The sequence below is a fragment of the Carex rostrata genome, chromosome 16 (genome assembly GCF_964058835.1).
Source record: "Carex rostrata chromosome 16, lpCarRost1.2, whole genome shotgun sequence".
NCBI lineage: Eukaryota > Viridiplantae > Streptophyta > Magnoliopsida > Poales > Cyperaceae > Carex > Carex rostrata.
The window spans coordinates 9,774,793-9,795,107 of record NC_135933.1 but is presented as its reverse complement, the minus strand read 5'-3'; the positions used below and the strand labels follow the sequence as shown (position 1 = coordinate 9,795,107).

The 20,315-nt window shown below is 33.4% G+C and overlaps 1 protein-coding gene across 1 annotated transcript; it reads right to left on the bottom strand.

The window, feature by feature from the left end:
• Positions 1–3,715: 3,715 nt before the first annotated feature.
• LOC144567141 (exportin-4 protein) lies at positions 3,716–17,536 on the bottom strand. The gene is made up of 32 exons (XM_078317196.1): positions 17,321–17,536; positions 16,959–17,046; positions 16,358–16,466; positions 16,096–16,194; positions 15,859–15,901; positions 15,696–15,767; positions 15,512–15,607; positions 15,094–15,327; positions 14,438–14,621; positions 14,138–14,249; positions 13,952–14,038; positions 13,705–13,843; positions 13,393–13,483; positions 12,861–12,923; positions 12,233–12,342; positions 11,477–11,581; positions 10,968–11,041; positions 10,675–10,750; positions 10,228–10,464; positions 9,664–9,735; positions 9,471–9,542; positions 8,971–9,035; positions 8,781–8,883; positions 8,188–8,319; positions 7,142–7,285; positions 6,497–6,604; positions 6,368–6,418; positions 6,201–6,278; positions 5,571–5,684; positions 4,496–4,692; positions 4,251–4,320; positions 3,716–4,156 (listed from the first exon to the last, which is right to left on the bottom strand). The coding sequence occupies exons 1-32, from the start codon at positions 17,405–17,407 to the stop codon at positions 3,968–3,970; spliced, it is 3,501 nt and encodes a 1,166-aa protein (XP_078173322.1). The 5' UTR covers positions 17,408–17,536; the 3' UTR covers positions 3,716–3,967.
• Between the last annotated feature and the right edge of the window lie 2,779 nt (positions 17,537–20,315).

Sequence of the window (20,315 nt, the reverse complement as noted above, 5' to 3'; positions counted from 1 at the left end):
ATAGATTGACATTGAATCCGATATGTACTATCTGATGTTTTATCCAACGGTCTTGATTTATTCAGAGCCTTTAGGTAGGTTGTAGAAAACAAATACCGGGTCGCATGCGTAATGATGACGTGGGCCCGTAAGAAAGTGGTCCAAGTTGAGCGTTGACCGTTTAATAGTGCAGGGAAAGGGAACCAGAAATGGAGCGCATTTTCTTTTTCTCTCGACATGCGGTAGATGTAATTAATTAATTATTAATCTTTCGAGTTTCCCCTGGGAAAATTAGGCATGAGACCATATGCTTTCAATATGTAACTCAAAACATAGGAATGCAAATTATGCGGCACTCAAACACTGAGGTAACTAAACTTTATTTTTGTCACAAACTGATTATTCAAGTTTAATTTCTTCTTATATAATTATTAAATTTGTATTGTTCTAATCAAATCAATCCATTAACCTTTTTTGTTCAAAATATTGACAAATGATGAAAATGAATAAATATATTTTGTTAGTATTTTGAACAAAAAAAATAACAAAGCTTTTAATTGGAACAAATATAAAATTTAATGATAGAAAGATAAATTAAATTTGAGTGATTAACTCTTGACAAATGACTAAAGTTGAAACAGTGTTTTGTTGTAAAAATTGGGAGAATTTCATATATACCACTCAAAAACTGTGAAATTACGTATTAACCATCAAATTTTTTGTAATTGCATATTTACCATCTAAAACTTTAATAACTCACATATTTATCCCATATAACTTTAGTATATATCAAATATACCCAAGACTCAGATTAATTATTTTTAAATTTCTTAAAACTATAATTAATCAAGGATTAATTTAGCACTCTCTCTTTCTTTCCTTAGAACCGTTCTCTTTTATATCCAATATAAAAGATTAAAAACAGATATTGCAAACCGTGCTAGTAACAAAACACAGATTCTCAAACTCAGTTATTACTTTGATAATTGGTTGCGATATCAGCTTTGAATTTAATACAAGTTATTTTGTTAGAAAAGTTGGAGTGATTTCCTTGTTTCTAGACGATCGAGTTGGAGTTGGAATCTTTATATCCGAGTCTGATGTCCATTCTCTCTGAGTTTAAGCGGGAGAAATGAGATAAGGAGAGAGTTTCAGCAAAAATGAGAAGCTACGTCAAAAAATACTGAAGGGAAATCTGTGCGCAGAAGAAGAAGAGACAGGGAATGAGAAGAGACTAAATAACTTATTAATTATATTTTATATAATCTTAAACTTAATTAATCTTTTTTTTTTATTAATTGGATAAATATGTGAGTTATAAGATCTTTAAATGGTAAATATGTAATTATAGAAATTTGAATGATAAATACATAATTTCGCAGTTTTTGATTGATATAGATGAAATTCTCCCTAAAAAAATTGTATGAAAGATTCCAACCAATGATGTGCGGAGTCACTGACTCACTGCGGTGCCTAACTTTGTCATATGCTCTGCTACCTGATTTCTTTGAAGAAATAAAAATACGATAGTAACCGATAACATATAATAGAGCTTTTGAGCTAGCAATCTAACATACTATAGGCATTTAGCAATTTTAGAATATGCCCAATTTTTTGGGGGGAGGGGATGGTTACCGCATTTTCCACCAATACAGTTTATGAAAAATTAATATAGCCGCGGTTAATCCGATAATTTCTAACAGAAAGAACAAGGAAAGTTTGTCTTGATTTGCCAAATTTTTTTTTAGATAAATGGTCTGGTACTCTGAGCCATCAAATCTGAGCTCGTTCTCGAACTAGTTTAACTGTCCACTAATAATGAAAATTTGTTAATTTGTCATTAATTAACGCATCGATGTTTTAACGCATTGCTATTTTACATTGATTGCTTTAAATGTTAGTTTTGCATGGTTTTGTCTTGCGCTTTAATTTCGTGAACAGTCTGTTAGGAGGAGTTGTAATCACTAATCCCCGAGCTAGTCCCCCAACTTATTAACATTCATGTAATCATTAATTAACTACTTACTTGAACGTACTTTAAAGTACAATTTAAATTCAGTTAGCTCGGGGACGCGATGGGGGATTGGTTCTAATTTTAATTATGCAAATTAACAGCTTTTGATATTTAATAACTAAAAATACAGTCTCCATTTTGAACAAGTAATTCATTAAATGAAAATTTTTCAATGTTTGTAAACACATGTTTATATGCTTTAAAATGTGTTTGAAGAATAAGCTTTAAAATGTGTTTGTAAACACACAGATTTTTTAATTTTTGTAAACACAGATTTATATGCTTTAAACAGGTTCATATGTTTGTAACAAATTTTTCAAGAGTGAGTCTATGGTACTATGCATATCACAGGTTGTTACTGTGCTATGGCTCTATATTCGAGTTTTCAAATCCTAACGATCGATCCGAACCGTTCATTTTGTTCTCCATATTAATATGTGTTTGGAGACCAAATTTTACATTTTTTCAAAAAATTTTACTATTTTTTTAGATATTTAGAAAATTACTTGATCTGAAAATTTTGGACCATCCAAAAACAGTGATTTTCAATAAATCTAAAAAAATAGTAAAAAAATTTCAAAAAATGTAAAATTTGGTCTTCAAACACATATTAATATGGAGAACAAGATGAACTGTTCAGATCGACCGTTAGGATTTGAAAACTCAAATATAGAGCCGTAGCACGGTAACAAATCGTAATATGCATAGTACCATAGACTCACTCAATTTTTCAATGTTTGTAAACACAGGTTTATATGCTTTAAAATGTGTTTGTAAATACAGGTTTATATGCACAAATTTTCATTGCTTTGTTTATGTTGTTTTCTTGCCAGTATATATTGGTTTACTTGCTTTACACATAGGTTTATATGTTTATAAACACAGATTTTTCAATGTTTGTAAACACATGTTTATATGCTTTAAAATGTGTTTGTAAACACAGATTTATATGCACAAATTTTCAATGCTTTGTTTATGTTGTTTGCTTACCAGTACATATTAGTTTATATGCTTTACTTGTTCACATGTATTGTTCTTGGCACATTCTGCACAAATGAAGAAAATTTGTGCTAGGGAACGCCCTCGGGGATTAGTACAAATTTAGAGGTGTAATTTTCGTGCTCGGGGACCCGCTTGGGGATTGATTCCAATTTAGATCTGTAAATTTTTGCTCGAGGACGAATTCGAAGATTCATTTTTGTTTTTAAAAATGAAAATTTAACTCATTTACAATAAAAGTTAACACTTGAACGCAGTAGATTAAATGCTTTCTTTTATATGTTTAAATTATACGATTGTTTCGCTATATTTGACGGTGTTTTTGTTAAATTTGTTTAACATTGCATTTTTCTCTTCATGCAGCGAAATTATATACAATAAAGAAAGATTGGTACTGTTATTGCGCTGTATGAAGTAAAACCTGATCTTTTTGTCGCCGATATTCTAGAAGGTTGAGGAACACGCACAGATACTTTATTTGGAGTACAATTATCAGCTTTTTTTTTTTTATATTAACACGTTAGTGTTTAGACATCTGATTGAAGATTGCAAAACACGAAGAGTGTTTTGGAAGAGAATCCAAGTTCGATAAATAAAATTTACGCCATATTTTAAACACAAGCCTATTGCTTGTTACTTTAGAGTTTAGACATTAATTACTTCATTTGTCTATTGCATAGAAAATACATTAAAAGACAAGGCCACCTTGGCCCCACAGAAATTGAGCATAGTAATTAGTAAAAATATCTTTCCGGTTTTCTATTTCCTCTTCCTGGAGCAACATGAACTAATAATCTAAAACAGACAAATAATTACATCAAAATTTCATTCCGACAAAGATGCAGTGACCCCACCCCCCCAACACCCCAACACCCCAACACCAATGAAACAAATGAACAAACACGCCAAAAATATTCTGAGGTACCGCTACCTTTGACCCTTACCGTCAAAGAGGACGCTTATCATGTTTCTATTTCACTTAATCCTCATAAAACCAGTAATCTCAATCAAGAAATGATGGAGGTTCTTTCGGAATTTCTGACGGTTTGGTCGATCCAGAGAAATGGAGAGGTTGTTCAAGTTTGTCAGAGAATTAAATGCACTTGCTAGCCTTGATTTCAGAGCTGGATTTGATTGGCCTTCCAGTAGCTCTTGAACCAATCTCTGCATTAGACATGAACCTGGATCAATTTAAAAAAAAAAAAAAACATGCAAAAACTCGTCGACTATGAATTTAGAGAGAGAGGGGGAGGGAGACCTGGTAAAGCTCTTGCTCACACAAAATTAAAGGAAGGAAAGCATCCGCTGCAGAACCCGCTAACTCCATTCTATATACAAAAATGCAACAAATGCAAAATTAATGACAATTGAAGCAAACGATGTCTCATGTTGATTATAGGTTTATCTAAAAAGACGAGGAAAATTTTACTGGAACAAGTTACACTAGAACATAGTAACATCATCCAAAAGGACGATCAAACTAAGCGCACTAAATGCGTTAACCTGAAATCCTCGAAGAGAAGAGTCTGAAGGAGCAATCTCAAAAAATGGTCGGTCACACTTGCTTGCAATAAACCATTAGACCCCTGTGATTCCAGAAGTCGCAAATTGAGGCCCTCTTTGCCTGATAATCTCTCCTTAAAATGGTACGATGCAAGAGAACTTATGGCAGCTAAACAATTCTCAATAATGTCTACGTCCTGCTAATATAAATTGGTCAAAAGTTAAATCGGAAGAACCCAAAAGGAGTGATTTTCTAACTATCAATTGATCTAAAATATTATGGACCATCCGAAAGTAGTGATTTTCTAACTATATAAAAAATAGTTTAAAAAAAAAATGTAAAATGGTCTCCAAATACATTTTCATATGGAGACTATGTTTAACGGTTCGGATCAACTGTTTGAACTTCGAAAATAAAGATATTGATCCATAGCACAGGCTGATCTGTAATATGCATATTACCATAGCCTCACTCTTTAATTAAAGTACTTGCCTCATTTTCTGGTACACTCATTTCTACAATTTCTCTTTTAGATTATCAAAATTTACTCCTTGTTTTAGCGCATGAATGGAGCTTCCATCTCATAGGGGAAATTATTTCAAAATCCACAAAATGTTTTTATCAATATTTTATTTTAGTAATTTACTCCTTGTGTGTTCAGCAGTTTGGGGCTAGAATTGCAAAAAAAAAAAAATCACAATAGAAAATGGTATATATTTTTAATAAGGCTAATTTTTCTTCATTTCTCGACATTAAGTAAACGATATCCGATATGAAGCATTTTCTGTCTTATATAACAATAGCTAAAATGTGTTTGTGCATGTGTTTGTTTGAACCAGTGTTGTAAAAAACGTCCGTTTAGCCCGATTAGTCGTTGGCGATGACCAAACCGTCACTGATTTTTCCGACTAATCGGCCAATTATTTCCATTTATGGCCTATTATTTCCGATTAATCGCTTGGTGGTACCTTGTCCATCCAACAAGTGCGTACCGTTATTTACAACACTGGTTTGAACATGTTCACCCTCTAAAGACATAAAGAAAGGAAATCAATATGTGATAGTTAATATTACCTGATGGCGTAGTCCAAGATCTAATGTCGAAATAATATGTGCAAAGGCATCCTGGTTCAATTGTGCAACCTTTTCAGGGTACACTTCCAACATGTGCGACACTAGTGCAAAATACTGGAAAAAAAATTCAAGTGAAAAACTAAAGATATGACATGGAAGTTTTTCTCAAATATTATCCAACATGCCCCTGCAACAAGCACCACAATAACAAATACACCCCAACAAAACAAAAAAACAAAAAAAAAGATAATCTCACATGCAAACATTGAAGAATCAAGCAACAGTAAAGATGATTCAAGTTAACAATTGTGCATTCAGAATTCCACAATAATGGAACAAATTTTCCTGTTGTGCATTAGTACTTGCCAAGAAAAATAAACTTGCGCATCTTTTTGTTCTTATGAACAAAGATTCTGAACTTTGCAATGGAACGAGATAAATATTGTTTTTTTTTCTGATAGATATCTACTTAAAAGCACCTTTTGTCCTAATTCTCTAAAATACCCTTATCATCCATCTTAACTTCCTCAAATTTGGTGGGGGTTGCTCTATCTTGAAGTAAAGAGCGGTACATAATATCCTACATCTCTTAGGCATACCAATTTGTGTGTGTATTCACATAACACTTACATCACGGCTGAGTTTTGGATACTTGAGCAAGTCAAGAGATATTAGAGGAGTAACAATGTGAAGCCCTACATATACGACCTGAAAAAATATCAAACAAACATATATGATAAAAATACAAAAAGGAATTGAGTAATCATATGGATATATGAATTACAAAATTTATATACCTCGGCAATATCTGGGTTATCTTCTTGTTCAGCATCAGTAGAGAAATCAACCTGATTGTTTACCATATAAGTTTCAACCATATAAGATCTCAAAATATGAAGTTAAAAAGTTGTAGAAGAAGGTATTACCAAATCTTTCGAACACATATTTCTCAGAAGCTGAAGTAAAGCACGCAAATCTTTATACTTCTCTGATTGTGACTCACTCCGCAAGCTCGAAGAAAGAGAAAGTGATATCTAGAAAAGCAAGACCAGTTTCCATTAAATACCTGGGATATGTGAGGATTCTCCCTTTTCTCTATACAAATTTCAGACAACTTTGCAAATAGTACCTAAATTTTTTAGAATCCTAGTTCTCATCATTTATACATTAACACCAATTAGTTTTTTTAAAAAGGAAACCCCAGCATTAAAACCAAGGATAAACTAAATCAACTAAACCCAACTGCTAATGAAACAAGATCTAAATCCTCTTGACCAAATTTTAAGTAAATTGGATCATAGGGAATAATCTTCATGGCAGATAAATTTATTAATACTTCACAAAATATATCCTTTTCATTAAAACAGGTCCAAATGATGTGTTAACTTAACAAATTTCATAGGACATCTGAATATTTGCAAACCGGATCTGGTAGCAGAGCCAGGTGGGCCGGGCAATAGCTTCCATTTGGGACAATGGCTGCTTCATCTTAGGTGCTACTTTTAAGAAAGCTCATGGATTTGCACAAAGTATGAGAATATAAGATATCTAAAGAAGATCTTAATTAGTACCTTGCCAATATTGTGAGATGAGTAAATTTGGAGAAGCTGCATGCAAAAGTTAACCAAAATCGAGGTCTCTTTGGCACCAAGAAACACGACTTGTGCATCGACAAAATCAACCACAAACTTGAGTATCAAGTAAACAACTCCTGACTAAAGAATTAGAAAATTTGCATAAGAGCAAACCTCAGTAGATAAACAAAATAAACACTACTCATAATTTAACTGCTGCTTTTCAACTAACACAGGAAGTTGTCTATGGTATATGGTATAGATATTTACTATTACCAGTCAAACACAAGTGGAGTGAGATTTTTGTAGTCTTTATGCTACTGTCCTTTTATTTGTTTTCAAACAACTAATATCTATATAACACCTAAAGTTTCACTATTTGCCCTCAACACCAAAACAATTAAATTAGTGTGATGGTAGAACTATGTTTTATTATAAATTAATTACTCTACCCACCATTGGGTTACTTTTTGTATGAAGCACAAATTAAACTAAATCAAGCTATAGGCTAACATAATGCTGGTTGCAAGTTTATATACCATTTTAGAGAAACTTTGATTGGGCTGGTATGAAAAACAAAGAGCAATGTGGTAATATTTTGTTTTGACTTACATTTTGGTTTTAATCGTTTGGATGTTAGTTGAAAATTAGTGCAAAAATAGTAGACGCTGATGGCAAATATAACACGGTTTTATGTCATTTGGAAGAGAAAATAATACTGTGTAGTTTGCAAAACAGCAAAAGTATAATTTTTAGAGCAAAAATTGCAGAATATCCTTATTACATCATGATTTTCACATTTTGGTCCCTTAAAGTTTGAGGCCTCATCCAATCTTTATTATGGGTTTATGTCTTATACTATTCGTCCATACACAATGGTAAGAACCACATAACTCAAAATCTTATTACACCAATGATGGGAACTCCCCGACATTAGGGAGTTAAAAAAAAAAAAAAGGAACATGACACTTTGTTTCAAGTATCGTAATGTAATTTACCTCTAATTTTTGGTGATATGATGAGTAGAAACTTTTAATATATACCTGATTTTTATAAATCTCAAGGAGAGATAGGAGAGGGTTCATGACAGCATGTCCCATTTCAAAAATAGCCTTTTGAGTCCTTGGTTGAGTTGCTCTAACAGCTCCTCTTAGCCTTTCCAACAAGCAACTGACCTACACATTTCCAACAATAAATATTTCCGGCCATGAACAATCTACTGGTACTGATTATTGACTGGTAGGATACTGCATGAGTTTTTTGCCTTTTCCTCTTTTGGTCACTTTATTTACATCTTGCTAGATTAACATTTTTTTTTGGCAAACAAAGTTTGACCCGACTTGCATGACCTGTTCCAAGCTGAACCAAATACAGTTAATCTAAGAAATTTAGAAAAGTCAAAAGCCCATTGCCACCTTTCTTTTTTTAAATTTACTGGAAACGACATAAGAATTCTGGACTCTGGAGCACAAAACATAAACCCGAAAAGATTCTAACCCAGATGCAAACTGACCTGCCCATTCGCCACCTTTTTTTTTTGTATCAAGCAATGATTATGAATTGTTACGCCGGACAGAGGTGTTACAAGTAAAAGTACATACAGTAATCCATGGCTCATGGTATGATTTGTACCTACCATATATATGGCATCTGCTTGCTGTGCAACAGATTTGAGATCGGTTCTGCTAGTGTTTTCTACAAGACAGGTTGTCATAGGCCCTATCACATCTTTCAGGTACCTACATGCATATGAATCGGAAAAAAGTTTAGTAAATCTAACTAGGAAAAAAAAATACAATTGACAAAAAAATTGTAACTCGACTCACTGAAGTGAAGCTTCAGAATCTTTCAGGCATGCAGCTGCACAAATGAATGTTTCTGCAAGAGAACGCTTAAATAAAAATGTACAATAAGAACAGTTTCCAAGTACGGTGAGGCTATGGTACTATGCATAGTGCAGATTGGTCCGTACTATGGATTAATATCTTCTTTTTAGAGTTCAAATAGTCAATCTGAACTGTTCAACATGATCTCCATATGAAAGTGTACTTACATACTGAAGTTCACATATTTTAGAATTTTTTTACTATTTTTTTAGATAGGTAGAAAATCACTACTTTTGAATGGTCTAGAATTTTTATATGGAGATCATGTTGAATGGTTCAAATCTACCGTTTGGACTTTGAAAATGGAGATATTGATCCATAGTACGGACCAATCCGCACTATGCAGAGTACCATAGCCTCACTCTTCCAAGTAAACAACTTGATCAGAGAGTATGTAAAGGTCAGAAAACACAAATATGAAGCGGAAGCTTAGCTATTACCTGAGAACGAGCACTAATTGAAAACAAGATACTTTCATTTGCAAAAGCTCTTGCGATTTCTCGCCACGATTCCTGAGTGTACGAAATAAGACAAGAAGAAAAGAGAACCAAAATGCAGTATAAATAAAAACAATGCACTTTCAAGATTAATTATAGGACAAAAAACTACTATGAATAAGGAATTTGAACTCACCAACTGAACAAGGCGAGAGCAAATATGTTTCCTCCTAACAACCACAGCCAGTAGCTTTTGACATGCGAGTGCCTGAGAACATAAACTTAACATTTAAAACTAAGGCAGCAATGTCAGGCCCAGCCCAATCTAGATGTGCCTGACTCAATGAATTCTTGGATCAGGTTCATGCCTCACTTCGCTGACCCTCTGATGGGTAATTCGGGTAAAGGTTGATGGGTCATGACCTGACCCAACCCATTTATCCTTTTTGCATGTTTCGGTACTAATAATTTAGCTCAAAGTTGCAAGAAAATGCAAAACTAAATAAATAGATAAATATTCAGCAATAAAATTTGAATCCGCTTTTATATTATCCTTACATAAAAGTCCGAAACAATGGACTTCAGCCTCTGTTTTGATTTTATTATATTTCCTTTATAAGTGAAACTTCCTGTTTACAGCCTACTGCCTGCAGCAACCCCACTTCATTCATAAAATACCATCTAAACACAATACAAAAAGACCAAAACATAACAATATAGCATTCCTTTAGGTTTTGTACAGTACTCTTCGATGACATACCTGGAGTTCATTTTCACCAGGATACATAGTCAGTGCCACCAGCGAAATTCGTATAGCCGAATCAAGAATAATGTCCCCTTGGTTATTCTGCCAGCCAAAACTTTGCAAGATTTTTCGTGAAGGTTGAGACCCATTTGTTACCACGCCTTCAGAATCAGTTTCTTTAATGTTTCCCATGCTAGTATCAAGTGGTACTAGGTATGTTGCTACCCATCTTGCAAGAAACCAAACCACAGCCTGTACAACACCAAAAAAAAAAAAAATAGGCGTTATATAGTTCTAGTCACATCTAGTACTGGTCAGAGCTACACTACAAGCATGTTAAAGGCACGATCATTTTAGATCCTTCGCCAGTAGAGGGAAAAAAAATTAGAGGAGGGGGGGGGCGGGGGGGGGGGGGGGGGGGGTGAACTCATAGTGTTTGAACAATGCAATTCAGAAAAGTACCTCCATGAGTCGGGGGCTAAAATATGCTGATCTCACAGCAGGATCTAGACACTGCCTTGAAAAATTAATAACTGACCTACAGTTGCAGAAGAAAAAAGATCAAAAGTTCTACCACTTACAAAGTTGAAAGCCCAAATAAACAGAAAAGGATAAAAGCATGATCAGAGAAAATGTGTCTTCCATCTGAAATTTCAAATGATCACAATTTCAAAACAGCTCCAGCCAATCTGCTCCAGTATTTAGCTTTCTTTAATCCTTGATCTGAAAATAATTTAACAGAAAAACAAGTATACCATGAAAGCATGACGACAGGATGTTGTGCCGCTTCGACCACATCTGAAAAAGCTGCCTGAAGTAGCTCTGGGATCTGTACCGCATGTAGTTACAATTGGAGTGTTACTATGCAATGGCAAATAAAAATGTGATTTTGCAAAGTGTAACTTGCATTTTTTTTTCCTAATTTGCAAACACAGCCTACTATTTCAGATTTGAAACTCATGCAAAAAAATTCTGTGGGATTGTTGCAAATAACCACCATCCAGTTAGATTTATGTGACGGCAAAATGAATTTCATTAAATGTGAACAACTTTGCCCCTAACTTCTGAGTTTCCCTAACCCAGCCAAACTAAAATCAGGCTAACTAATTTTGTTTGCCTTTTAGTATACTTTAGTACACATGGTTAAATATTGGTAGATGCATAAGATGCAGAACAGACAAAAAAAAATCACTATCTTGTAGCAAATGCAACGAAATATCAGTACAAAACACCCATAAAATTTTTGAAGCCAATTGCAACTTACAAGCAATGTCTCGCCTTCTCCTGAATCTGTTAAAACATGACCGGTTATAAGTAATAGCCAATACAGCTCTTCCAGTGTACGAGTTGGGTCACTATTGCCAAGTCCCTGATAAGGTAAACCAATCAAGACGTTTACACAAGATGTACAAGGAAGAGATAAAACACGATAAATGTACAAACAGATGGCTCAGTCAAATATTATTTAGGCCATGTCGGATAGGATGAATATCAGGTTTTGTGGGTTTGGGTTTTCTTGTAATTTGGTATGTTGGGTTTAAGGTTGTTTTTGGTTTTGAGTCATCCAAGCTTGGTCTTAGATCAGGTTACATTTTGGTCGTTTAAGGTTATGATCTAGGGTTTCAGTCAGTTAGGCTTTAGGTTGTTTCCTGTTTATTACTCAGGTTCAGATGCTGTACAATTTCAACAGATTTGTTTGTAAGCAGTCAGTGTTTGAGTAGATTTAATATGAGTCATCCATGTCAGGGAAAGCTCCATTTTTAGGTCCAGTCAAGTTTTAGTCAACAATCTATTGAAATATTTTTAGTTCTAATCAAGTTCACTTGGGGCAGGCGAGTATTCCCTGCGGTACCCTACCAGGTAAAATAACTCCTAGACGAGCCAAAATCATTTTGGTGCCTATTTGGATTATAATGGGTCCACTACGATGCAAATCTCATTCTTCATGGTAGGGCACTGCACTATCTGAGCCCCCCTAATCAGAAGTCGAACTTTTCAGCTCTAGGTAAGAGTGGTGTACCTGGCTCAGGGTACCAAAACGTTCTTGGAATAGCCTTGCAAGAAGAGGGACAGTCGATTCAGCTCCCAGACGTGCAATGAGAGCATAAGAAGCTAACCTTTCATCTCTCTCTGCAAGACCAAAAGTTCTCAAGGACAAAGGCAAACAAAATACAGTCTCATGCCAATGATTAATTGATTATCCACATTCAATAAAAGATTTAAGAGTGCAGGATTTTAATCTATGGGGGTCGCGCATAAAGGCTTGGTTCTTGTTGTTGTTGGGGTTGCGCATAAAGATTTATAGTGCTCAAATTCTTCTTCTTGAGAAGTATGGGGGTCAGCTTAAAAATTTTATAAAATAAATGGGGTCAAGTTTAGCATACATATAGCAACTTTATCTTTAAAATCATAATATATAGTACAAGTTTAAAGGATTTTCAGAAAAAAAAAATGGGGGTCAATTCATTTAGCAAATGTAAATCCGCCCCTTGGTTCAGGCTATAGTTATAGTGCCAGTTAGCAACTAAATTTTTTTGTGCTTAACTGTTTATTAGACCTTTCTTAGTTGTAATGATCAATTTATGGCAACAGTAGAGGTGTTTTATACATGCATAATGATCAATTTAACCATCCATATGATATCTTACTCGAGATAGAGGCATGAAAGTACTCAGAATTATCCGCATCCTCAAAGGCAGAATCAGCAGCAGCTATCAAAAACAAAGAATCATAAGAGATATAGTAGGTTTATAAACCGTGTTAATTAAAGAAACCTCCTAATACATGCAAAGCTCTCACTAGATTGTACCTAAAGTGGTGAATCGGTTAATCACCTTTGATTTAACCCCTAAACACTTCTGAACTTTCATGTTGTCCCAGTCAGGTCACTCCAATCTCTTTTCTGACATAAAAGCAATAAGAATAAAAATGTCCGCCCATATTTTTCTCTACTTCACAGTTCTCTACTAACTCCCAAGCGATGTTCTTTCTCATTTCCCTTCTCTATTTGCAAAAGAGACAGGAAGAGAAGTTGAGAAATTGGAAGGAAACATTTACCATTTCCTTGACAAAAGATTGACCTAATTGGGACAATGAAGTTCAGTGCTTTTAAGCAACCAATCTATCACATGGTTGTAGTTGAGTAATATCTGAAAGATTTTACAGTTCGAATTATTTTACCCTTTAAATGTGACTCAACAATGACATTAAATAAGCTTGAAGCTGCATAAACACCATCGGTAGAGATTGAGCTCCTATCTGTACCCATTCCCTGGCAAACAAAATACCAAAGAAAAAGAAAAAGAAAAGAAAAAAAAACTCTTTTTATGTGCCTTAACCAGTTGGAGCAGAGAAAAAGAGAATAATAAAATGACCAAAAACTATTGGTTAAGTACGGTGACTGATTATAACATCAAGCCCCTATGCCAAAATGGTTTTTTTTTTTTTTTTTTTTTTTTTTTTTGTACTTGTTGCAAAAGGAACATAAAACACCTCAAGAATAACATTCCATGTCTCCAATAAGATATCCAGAGACTCCTCAACCCAAGTCTCCTCTTCGCGCCGGAAATTCATTAATGACTTCACAACCTCACATGTTAAGGCCGACAAAAGGTGTACAGTACCATATGGCCTGTCAAAATGGAAGAAAAAAATTATGTTTACATTGAGTTACTTGGCTTATATTCATCTTAAGTTTATTCTAGGCATTATACTATCAATTCTAAGTTCAGTTTATCACCTCAAAGACTTCAGGATATTATCAAAGAGAGCTGTAGTTGTCAAAGATGCCATAGAAAGCAATGCATGGCAACCATCTACGAACTCACTGTTGAAATAAAAGGAAAACAATATAAGCAGTTTAATTAACATTTTTACCACCAGTTACTTTTTTTATTTACCGACTCAAACAGAACTTAAAAAGAACCTTTCACTTCCACCAGATCTAATTGATGCTGCAATGACATCTGGAGGTTCTACCCACGGCATAATAGCCGACAGAATTTGTATTAGATGCTTCATTTGGGTCTCTCCATTATCTAAGACAATTTAAAACAAAAAGAAAAGAATCACAATCTATTTTCTTGACACCAACAACTCTACTTGATATTTGAATTTTCAAACCCTTTACAGTACTGAACTTCCATGGTGCACCAATTAAGAACAACAACAATAATATTGATCCAAAAGATTTCATATACAAATTGCTAATAAACAAAATATGTACCAGAAGGAAAGACAGCCCCAGCCAAGGAGCAGAGTTGCACAATTAGCTGCCGAGTGGCATAGGCAAGGGGAGAATCGTTCCACAGTGTATCATATGAAAATTTCTCTCTCATTGCGCCGTAAAAGTTCAAGAGCCAGTTGGTGTGACCACAGGAGATGAGTGTGTCCCTCCATGCCGGTCCTGGCTAGAAGAGAAAAAACAGAGAACAATCGTTTGTAACACTACACCTCTACTTGTAGTTACTAGGCTTTAACACCAAAGAAGAACTAAATTTAGGATTGAAAGACTGGTAGGCAAACTACACTGCAATTCAGGTTTGGCACAGTATTAAGCCAGCTAAATCCTAAATAGTTGGACATGTAGTATCCCGATGTTATTCAAGTCAGGTAATAATGACCTATCTACTAGCCACGGTAGTCGGTCAGTAAAAATGACGTATTTGCCCTTACCAAAATCAGGTCATCATGATAACCTCATATAATTTTTTTCCTTTTGGTTCTTTCTTTGTTATGTTATTTACTTTCTTCCTAAAAGAAGTCTATGAACTAGAAAGCACATTGATTTACTGGAGCAAGTTATCAACATAGCACCACTACCTATTTTAATGTTTCGCTGTTATTCTCAAAATTCATTTTTCTAGGAGAAAACAGAACTACCTTAATAAGAGTACGATCAAATTTCTTCAGCATCACCGTGTCATGTCTGATTCCAGATGGAAGCACATTCGATTTAGTACTAGATTTATCAGATACAGTAAAATTCCAGTTCAAAATATTAAACATTAGCCGGATTGCACCAGAACAAGCCCGTTCTTCTGACACATTTCCGTTTGAATTCATTATTTTATCTGCAAGCCCCAACATAGCAGCTTGAGCCCAACAATAGAACTCCTATAAAAATATATATATAAAAAAAAGACAAGTTTAGATAAAAGAGTTTTGTAACAGACATTTTTCTAGCATTAATTCTTCAGTTGGTTTACAGAAACAATGCGAAGTAATTCTGATGCTGAAATTAGTATCTATGCATAGGAAAATTAAAACTATGTTGATAAAAAAAATGCTAGTGATAGACCTTCAAATAATTAATCTCAAAAGATGATTGACACTTTTCATGAAATTCTCTTGGCAAACCCATAGCTGATGAGGTTGAAGGTGAGAATTCTGACACCTGCATAAAAATCCCTCAAAATGCATTAAAAAATATATAACGTCATTAAATGAATTATAGTTCAAAGATCGTTAATCAAGGAAAATACCAACAACTCGATGAAATGAATCCCAGCATATTGCGGGTCACAGCCATGCACACCAATGATAGATTGCTTCACCTAAAGCCAAAAAGACAGTATAACAGCTGCAAGATGCTATTGTCAACGTTCATTTTCAAATTGTTAAAAGAAAAAATATAATATAATATACCTCATTGAATATAGCCACTTTTTCTGTTTCTGAAAATTCTAACCTAGAAGAGCAAACAAAGAGAGGATACAATCAATTTAAAACTTCTCCAGAATATGAAATTAAGAACATTATCATATCATATGAGATAATAGTCTGAAACCAAGTACTAAAAAGAAGGTAGTGAGCACCCCAGGATATTAGTTGTACGTTCAGTGTATCGGTACCATCCATGACCTATGCGGTGCATGTACTTACCAGGCCCTTTTTAGTAATCTAGCTGCCACAGAAGAAACCTTCGACTGTACGTATGCTTCTGGTGCACTGGCACGCTCCATGACATAGTGCAGAGAGAACCTGGGATAGTTTTACAGAACATTGGATCAGTTAGGCAGCATACCAGTAAAGCCTGAGAAGTCCTTTCCATGCCTTTTTAATGTTCAAGGTTTTAATGAACGAAGACTATGTAAAACTTGTTGAGATTGGTGCTAGACTAGGTGTATAGAAATTGTAGATTTACAGCATTAAGCTTCTTTTGTTCTCTATTGTAAGGAGTGCCCATTCTCTAATTGCAGCATCTCCAATTGCACCGGCAGCTTGAAATCTTGCACTTGCCATTTGTGACGCTTCTGAAAATCAGTAAAACAAAAAAAATAATTAATTAATAAATAAATAAGAGACATTTGAACCTTCCTATAAAGAAGAATACCAGATTGGTATCGGCTTGATCATTATTTCACCTTCGTAGTGAATTTTTTTGGTTTCTTTGATGCTTTATCGCAATCAAGGCTCGTAAATGTAAGATTTAAGAGCCTAGTGCCCTAGTTGGACTAGGTGAGAGATTAAGTTGTGAACCAAACTGGTAAGGTACACAAATTTTTGGTAACTATAAGATTTAATAACTCAGTCAACTACAGTGTTATTGATGCCTTATTACAATCAAGGGTCGTAACCGTAAAATTTAAGACCTTAGTTGGACTAGATTAGAGATTACTTTGTGAACCTGTACCATTGAAGTCAGCTATAGTGTCGTTCTGAACTCATCAACTAACTAAAATCTCTAACCGAACCGGTACTGGTACTGTACACTAATGTGCCACCAAATTGCTAAAATTGCGTACCAAGAATGAACCGGCAGGTCTGATAAGGCATGGAAGAAGAACGAAGTGAGCCAATAACCCTCTCTACTTCAGCCGGATTCATGTGCATCTACAAAGCCAACCGGAATTAATCATTTTATAGAAAACTAAACTGGTAACCTAGATATAGACTAAGCATAAAACAATACAGTACACTTCAAACTAACATTGCCACAAAATTATTGGGTTCACCTTAATATTCTGAAAGCAAATTTGTATTACCTATAAGCCGTTCTCCAATTATTCCAATATATTTCATATAACAAGAACAAATCCCTCGATTTTCTCAAATTTCCTCAGTTCCATCTCTCAATAGGCGACTAAAAGTGGTGATCGAAGCTTACCTGAATGAGAGAACAAGCATGTTCAATCGCATGCATGGAAGCTTGAAGGGTTTGCAAATCCGACGCTACTCCGGGAAAACCTTGCATTTTTAGTTTTATCTATTAACTCTCTTCGCCTTCTTCTCGTCTAGGGTTTACTGAGATTTTGCACGCGCTAGAGGGAGAAGGCAAAGAAGAAGAGCAATAGAACTAATTGAAGGCGAGCAGAGAAGAAGACATGACTGACGAACAAGTCACTTTTATTTGGGCCCTTTTGTAATGTATTTTTTTCATATTTTGATAATATATTGTTTGAATTATAATTTAAAATTATAGATGTACTTTCTCGTAGATAGAATATAATATTCAATAAATTAAATTGAAATTGACACTTCATTAGTTATCTATTAAAAAAAACTACAATTTAACTATTAAAAACTTTAAATTATTTTATCAATATTTGTAGTTTTAAAATAATTGATACTATAAATTAAATGTATTGTAAGAAGTATATACTCGAATGTACCGAAATTTTTATTAATAGGAAATCTCCATTCTTATATTATGCACGTAGATGTTCTGATCCGTCAACGATTATGATTGAAAGATGAAATTTTAGATTTAATATCAGCCTCCAATCAAATAATCTGCCTTCTTTTGATTAAATGTATTTTTTTTTATGTGTAGAAGTCTAAATTTAATTAGAAATATACTCACCACACATACTGCCACACAATATGTTACAATTAAAATTGAATAGAGAATCAATCTATTCATTTTCTTATTTCTCCTCTCTAGCTATCTCTCATTCCTTATTTCCTTATTTAAAAATTATGGTGAATGATCAATTTATTTTTAATAATATCAAATGCTGACATTTATGAAAATTTAAGAAGAAAATTTAGTAAATCAAGATTAATAAAATTCAAATAAATATCATTCATCAAAATAAAAATAAAAAAGAACTAGATCTTCATCTCTGAATATACAAAAGAGATATGTAGTTGCTTTACTTCTTCCATTCGTACAACATTTATGTGAAATTTGGATATATTGAACGAGGAGGGTTTCAATGTCTCATGCTTTTCATATCTCATATTTTATATCTTCGTTTTCAAAGTCCAAATTGTCGATCCGAACCGTTCAACATGATAAACATACTAAAAATATGGTTAGTGATGAAATTTTATAATTTTGAAATTTTTTTACTATTTTTTAAGATGGGTAGAAAATCACTATTTTTTGAACGGTTCAAAAACAGTGATTTTGTATCTATTTTAATAATTAGTAAAAAAATTCCAAAAAATGCAAAATTTCATCTCCATCCATATTTTAGTATAAATATTATGTTGAACGGTTTGGATTGATAATTTGGACTTTGAAAACAAAGACATCAAATATGAGATATGATGAGACATTGGAACCCTTCTCATATTGAATCTACACAGGATTCTAGATATATGAATCTTTTTTTTTCTTCTTTGAAACAGATATCACAATTAAGAACTACAAACAAGCCCAATAACCTTCCCATGAATTTTCTCCTAACATCTCCTATCTCCATTTTTATATTATGTACATAGATGTCCTGATCCACTAACAGCTATGATTGAAAGATGAAATTTCATATTTAATATCAGTCATCCAATCAAATAATTTATCTTTTTTTATTAAATGCATTTTTTTACGTGTAAAAGTCTAAATTTAGTTAGAAACATACTCGCCACATATACTGCCACATGATTTGTTACAATTAAAACTGAATAGAGAACAAAATTAGAGAGAAAATCAATTTATTCATTTCCTTATTTCTCATTTCTTATTTCTTTATTTAAAAATCATGATGGATGATCAATTTATTTTTAACAAAAACAAATTACATTTTTTAAAATTATTTTATCAGTATTTGATATCTTATCAAATTATTTAATATCTTATCAAATTATTTGATTTCTTCAAATTTAATATATTACTCAATTTAAGCTATAGTGAATTTTTTTACAATTTTACTTTTTTAATTTTGATAAGATAATTTTTTTTATTAGTATGTTCAGGTTCATTCTTAGTTTCTGTTGTTAATTATATGGAGAACATATATTGAGGAGAGATTTTAGTAACATTAACTATAATTAGTGCCACAAAATAGAGAAACTAATTTATTAATACGAATTAACTTTCACTAAATATTTTTTGTCTTTTTGGTTTTTGTCTATGGGATGTATATATTTCTACAAGACGTCTTTTTTATTATCAAATCTCTTACTTGTATCAAAATTTGAATTCAAATTGTAAATCAAAGTTTTGATCTTCTTCATTTATAATATGTTTCCGTTGCAACGCACGGGTACGTACTAGTATATTAATTAAGGGAAATTTGGTTATTTGCTACTCCAAAACCTTCAAATTGTAAAAATGTCATTCCGAAATTTGAAATTGTAAAAATGCCACTTCAAACTTCATTAATTTGTAATTTTGTCACTCCAAATAATTAATGACTAAAATGCCCTCCCTTCTTCTTCTCCTCTTCTTCTTCTATCAATGTACCTGTCCAAAACAAATTGAAAAAAAAAATCCCATCTTCTGACAGTTATTGCCACCAAGGGTGTGTTTTAATTGCTTAGGAATAGTTTTGCTTGCTTAAAAATAGTTAGGTTATTACAAAATAGGAATTATAATTGGGTCTACCAACAGTCCTATTCTACATTATTTGGAATTGATATGAAATTGCATGACAGTGTGGGGTGCATTGAAGGATTGTGCACAATATGTGCAGGAATATTTAGAAATTCTCAAATTTTGGTAAATCATTTTGGATTTCTCTTTTGCCTCTGTCAAAATAACTCTTTTGTTCTGTTGTCTTTTCCTTACAAAATGATAATAAAGTATTATTCTAATAAATGACAAAAGAGAGACCAGTAATATTAAAACAATCAAACATACTGGCCTCAATCTAAAGAGAATTCCTAATGTGCCCTGATCTTTGATATCCCAAACTTATTCTCAACATGAATACTGA

What these genes read in the sequence shown, in the direction of transcription:
- LOC144567141 (XM_078317196.1), bottom strand. Translation starts at nt 17,407, where the DNA reads ATGCAAGGTTTTCCCGGAGTAGCGTCGGATTTGCAAACCCTTCAAGCT. An exon ending in AGATCTGGTGGAAGTGAAAG is followed by an intron (nt 14,039 to 14,137) that starts GTTCTTTTTAAG and finishes TTATTTCAACAG; the next exon opens with TGAGTTCGTAGATGGTTGCC. An exon ending in CATGGAATGTTATTCTTGAG is followed by an intron (nt 13,484 to 13,704) that starts GTGTTTTATGTT and finishes TTTGTTTGCCAG; the next exon opens with GGAATGGGTACAGATAGGAG.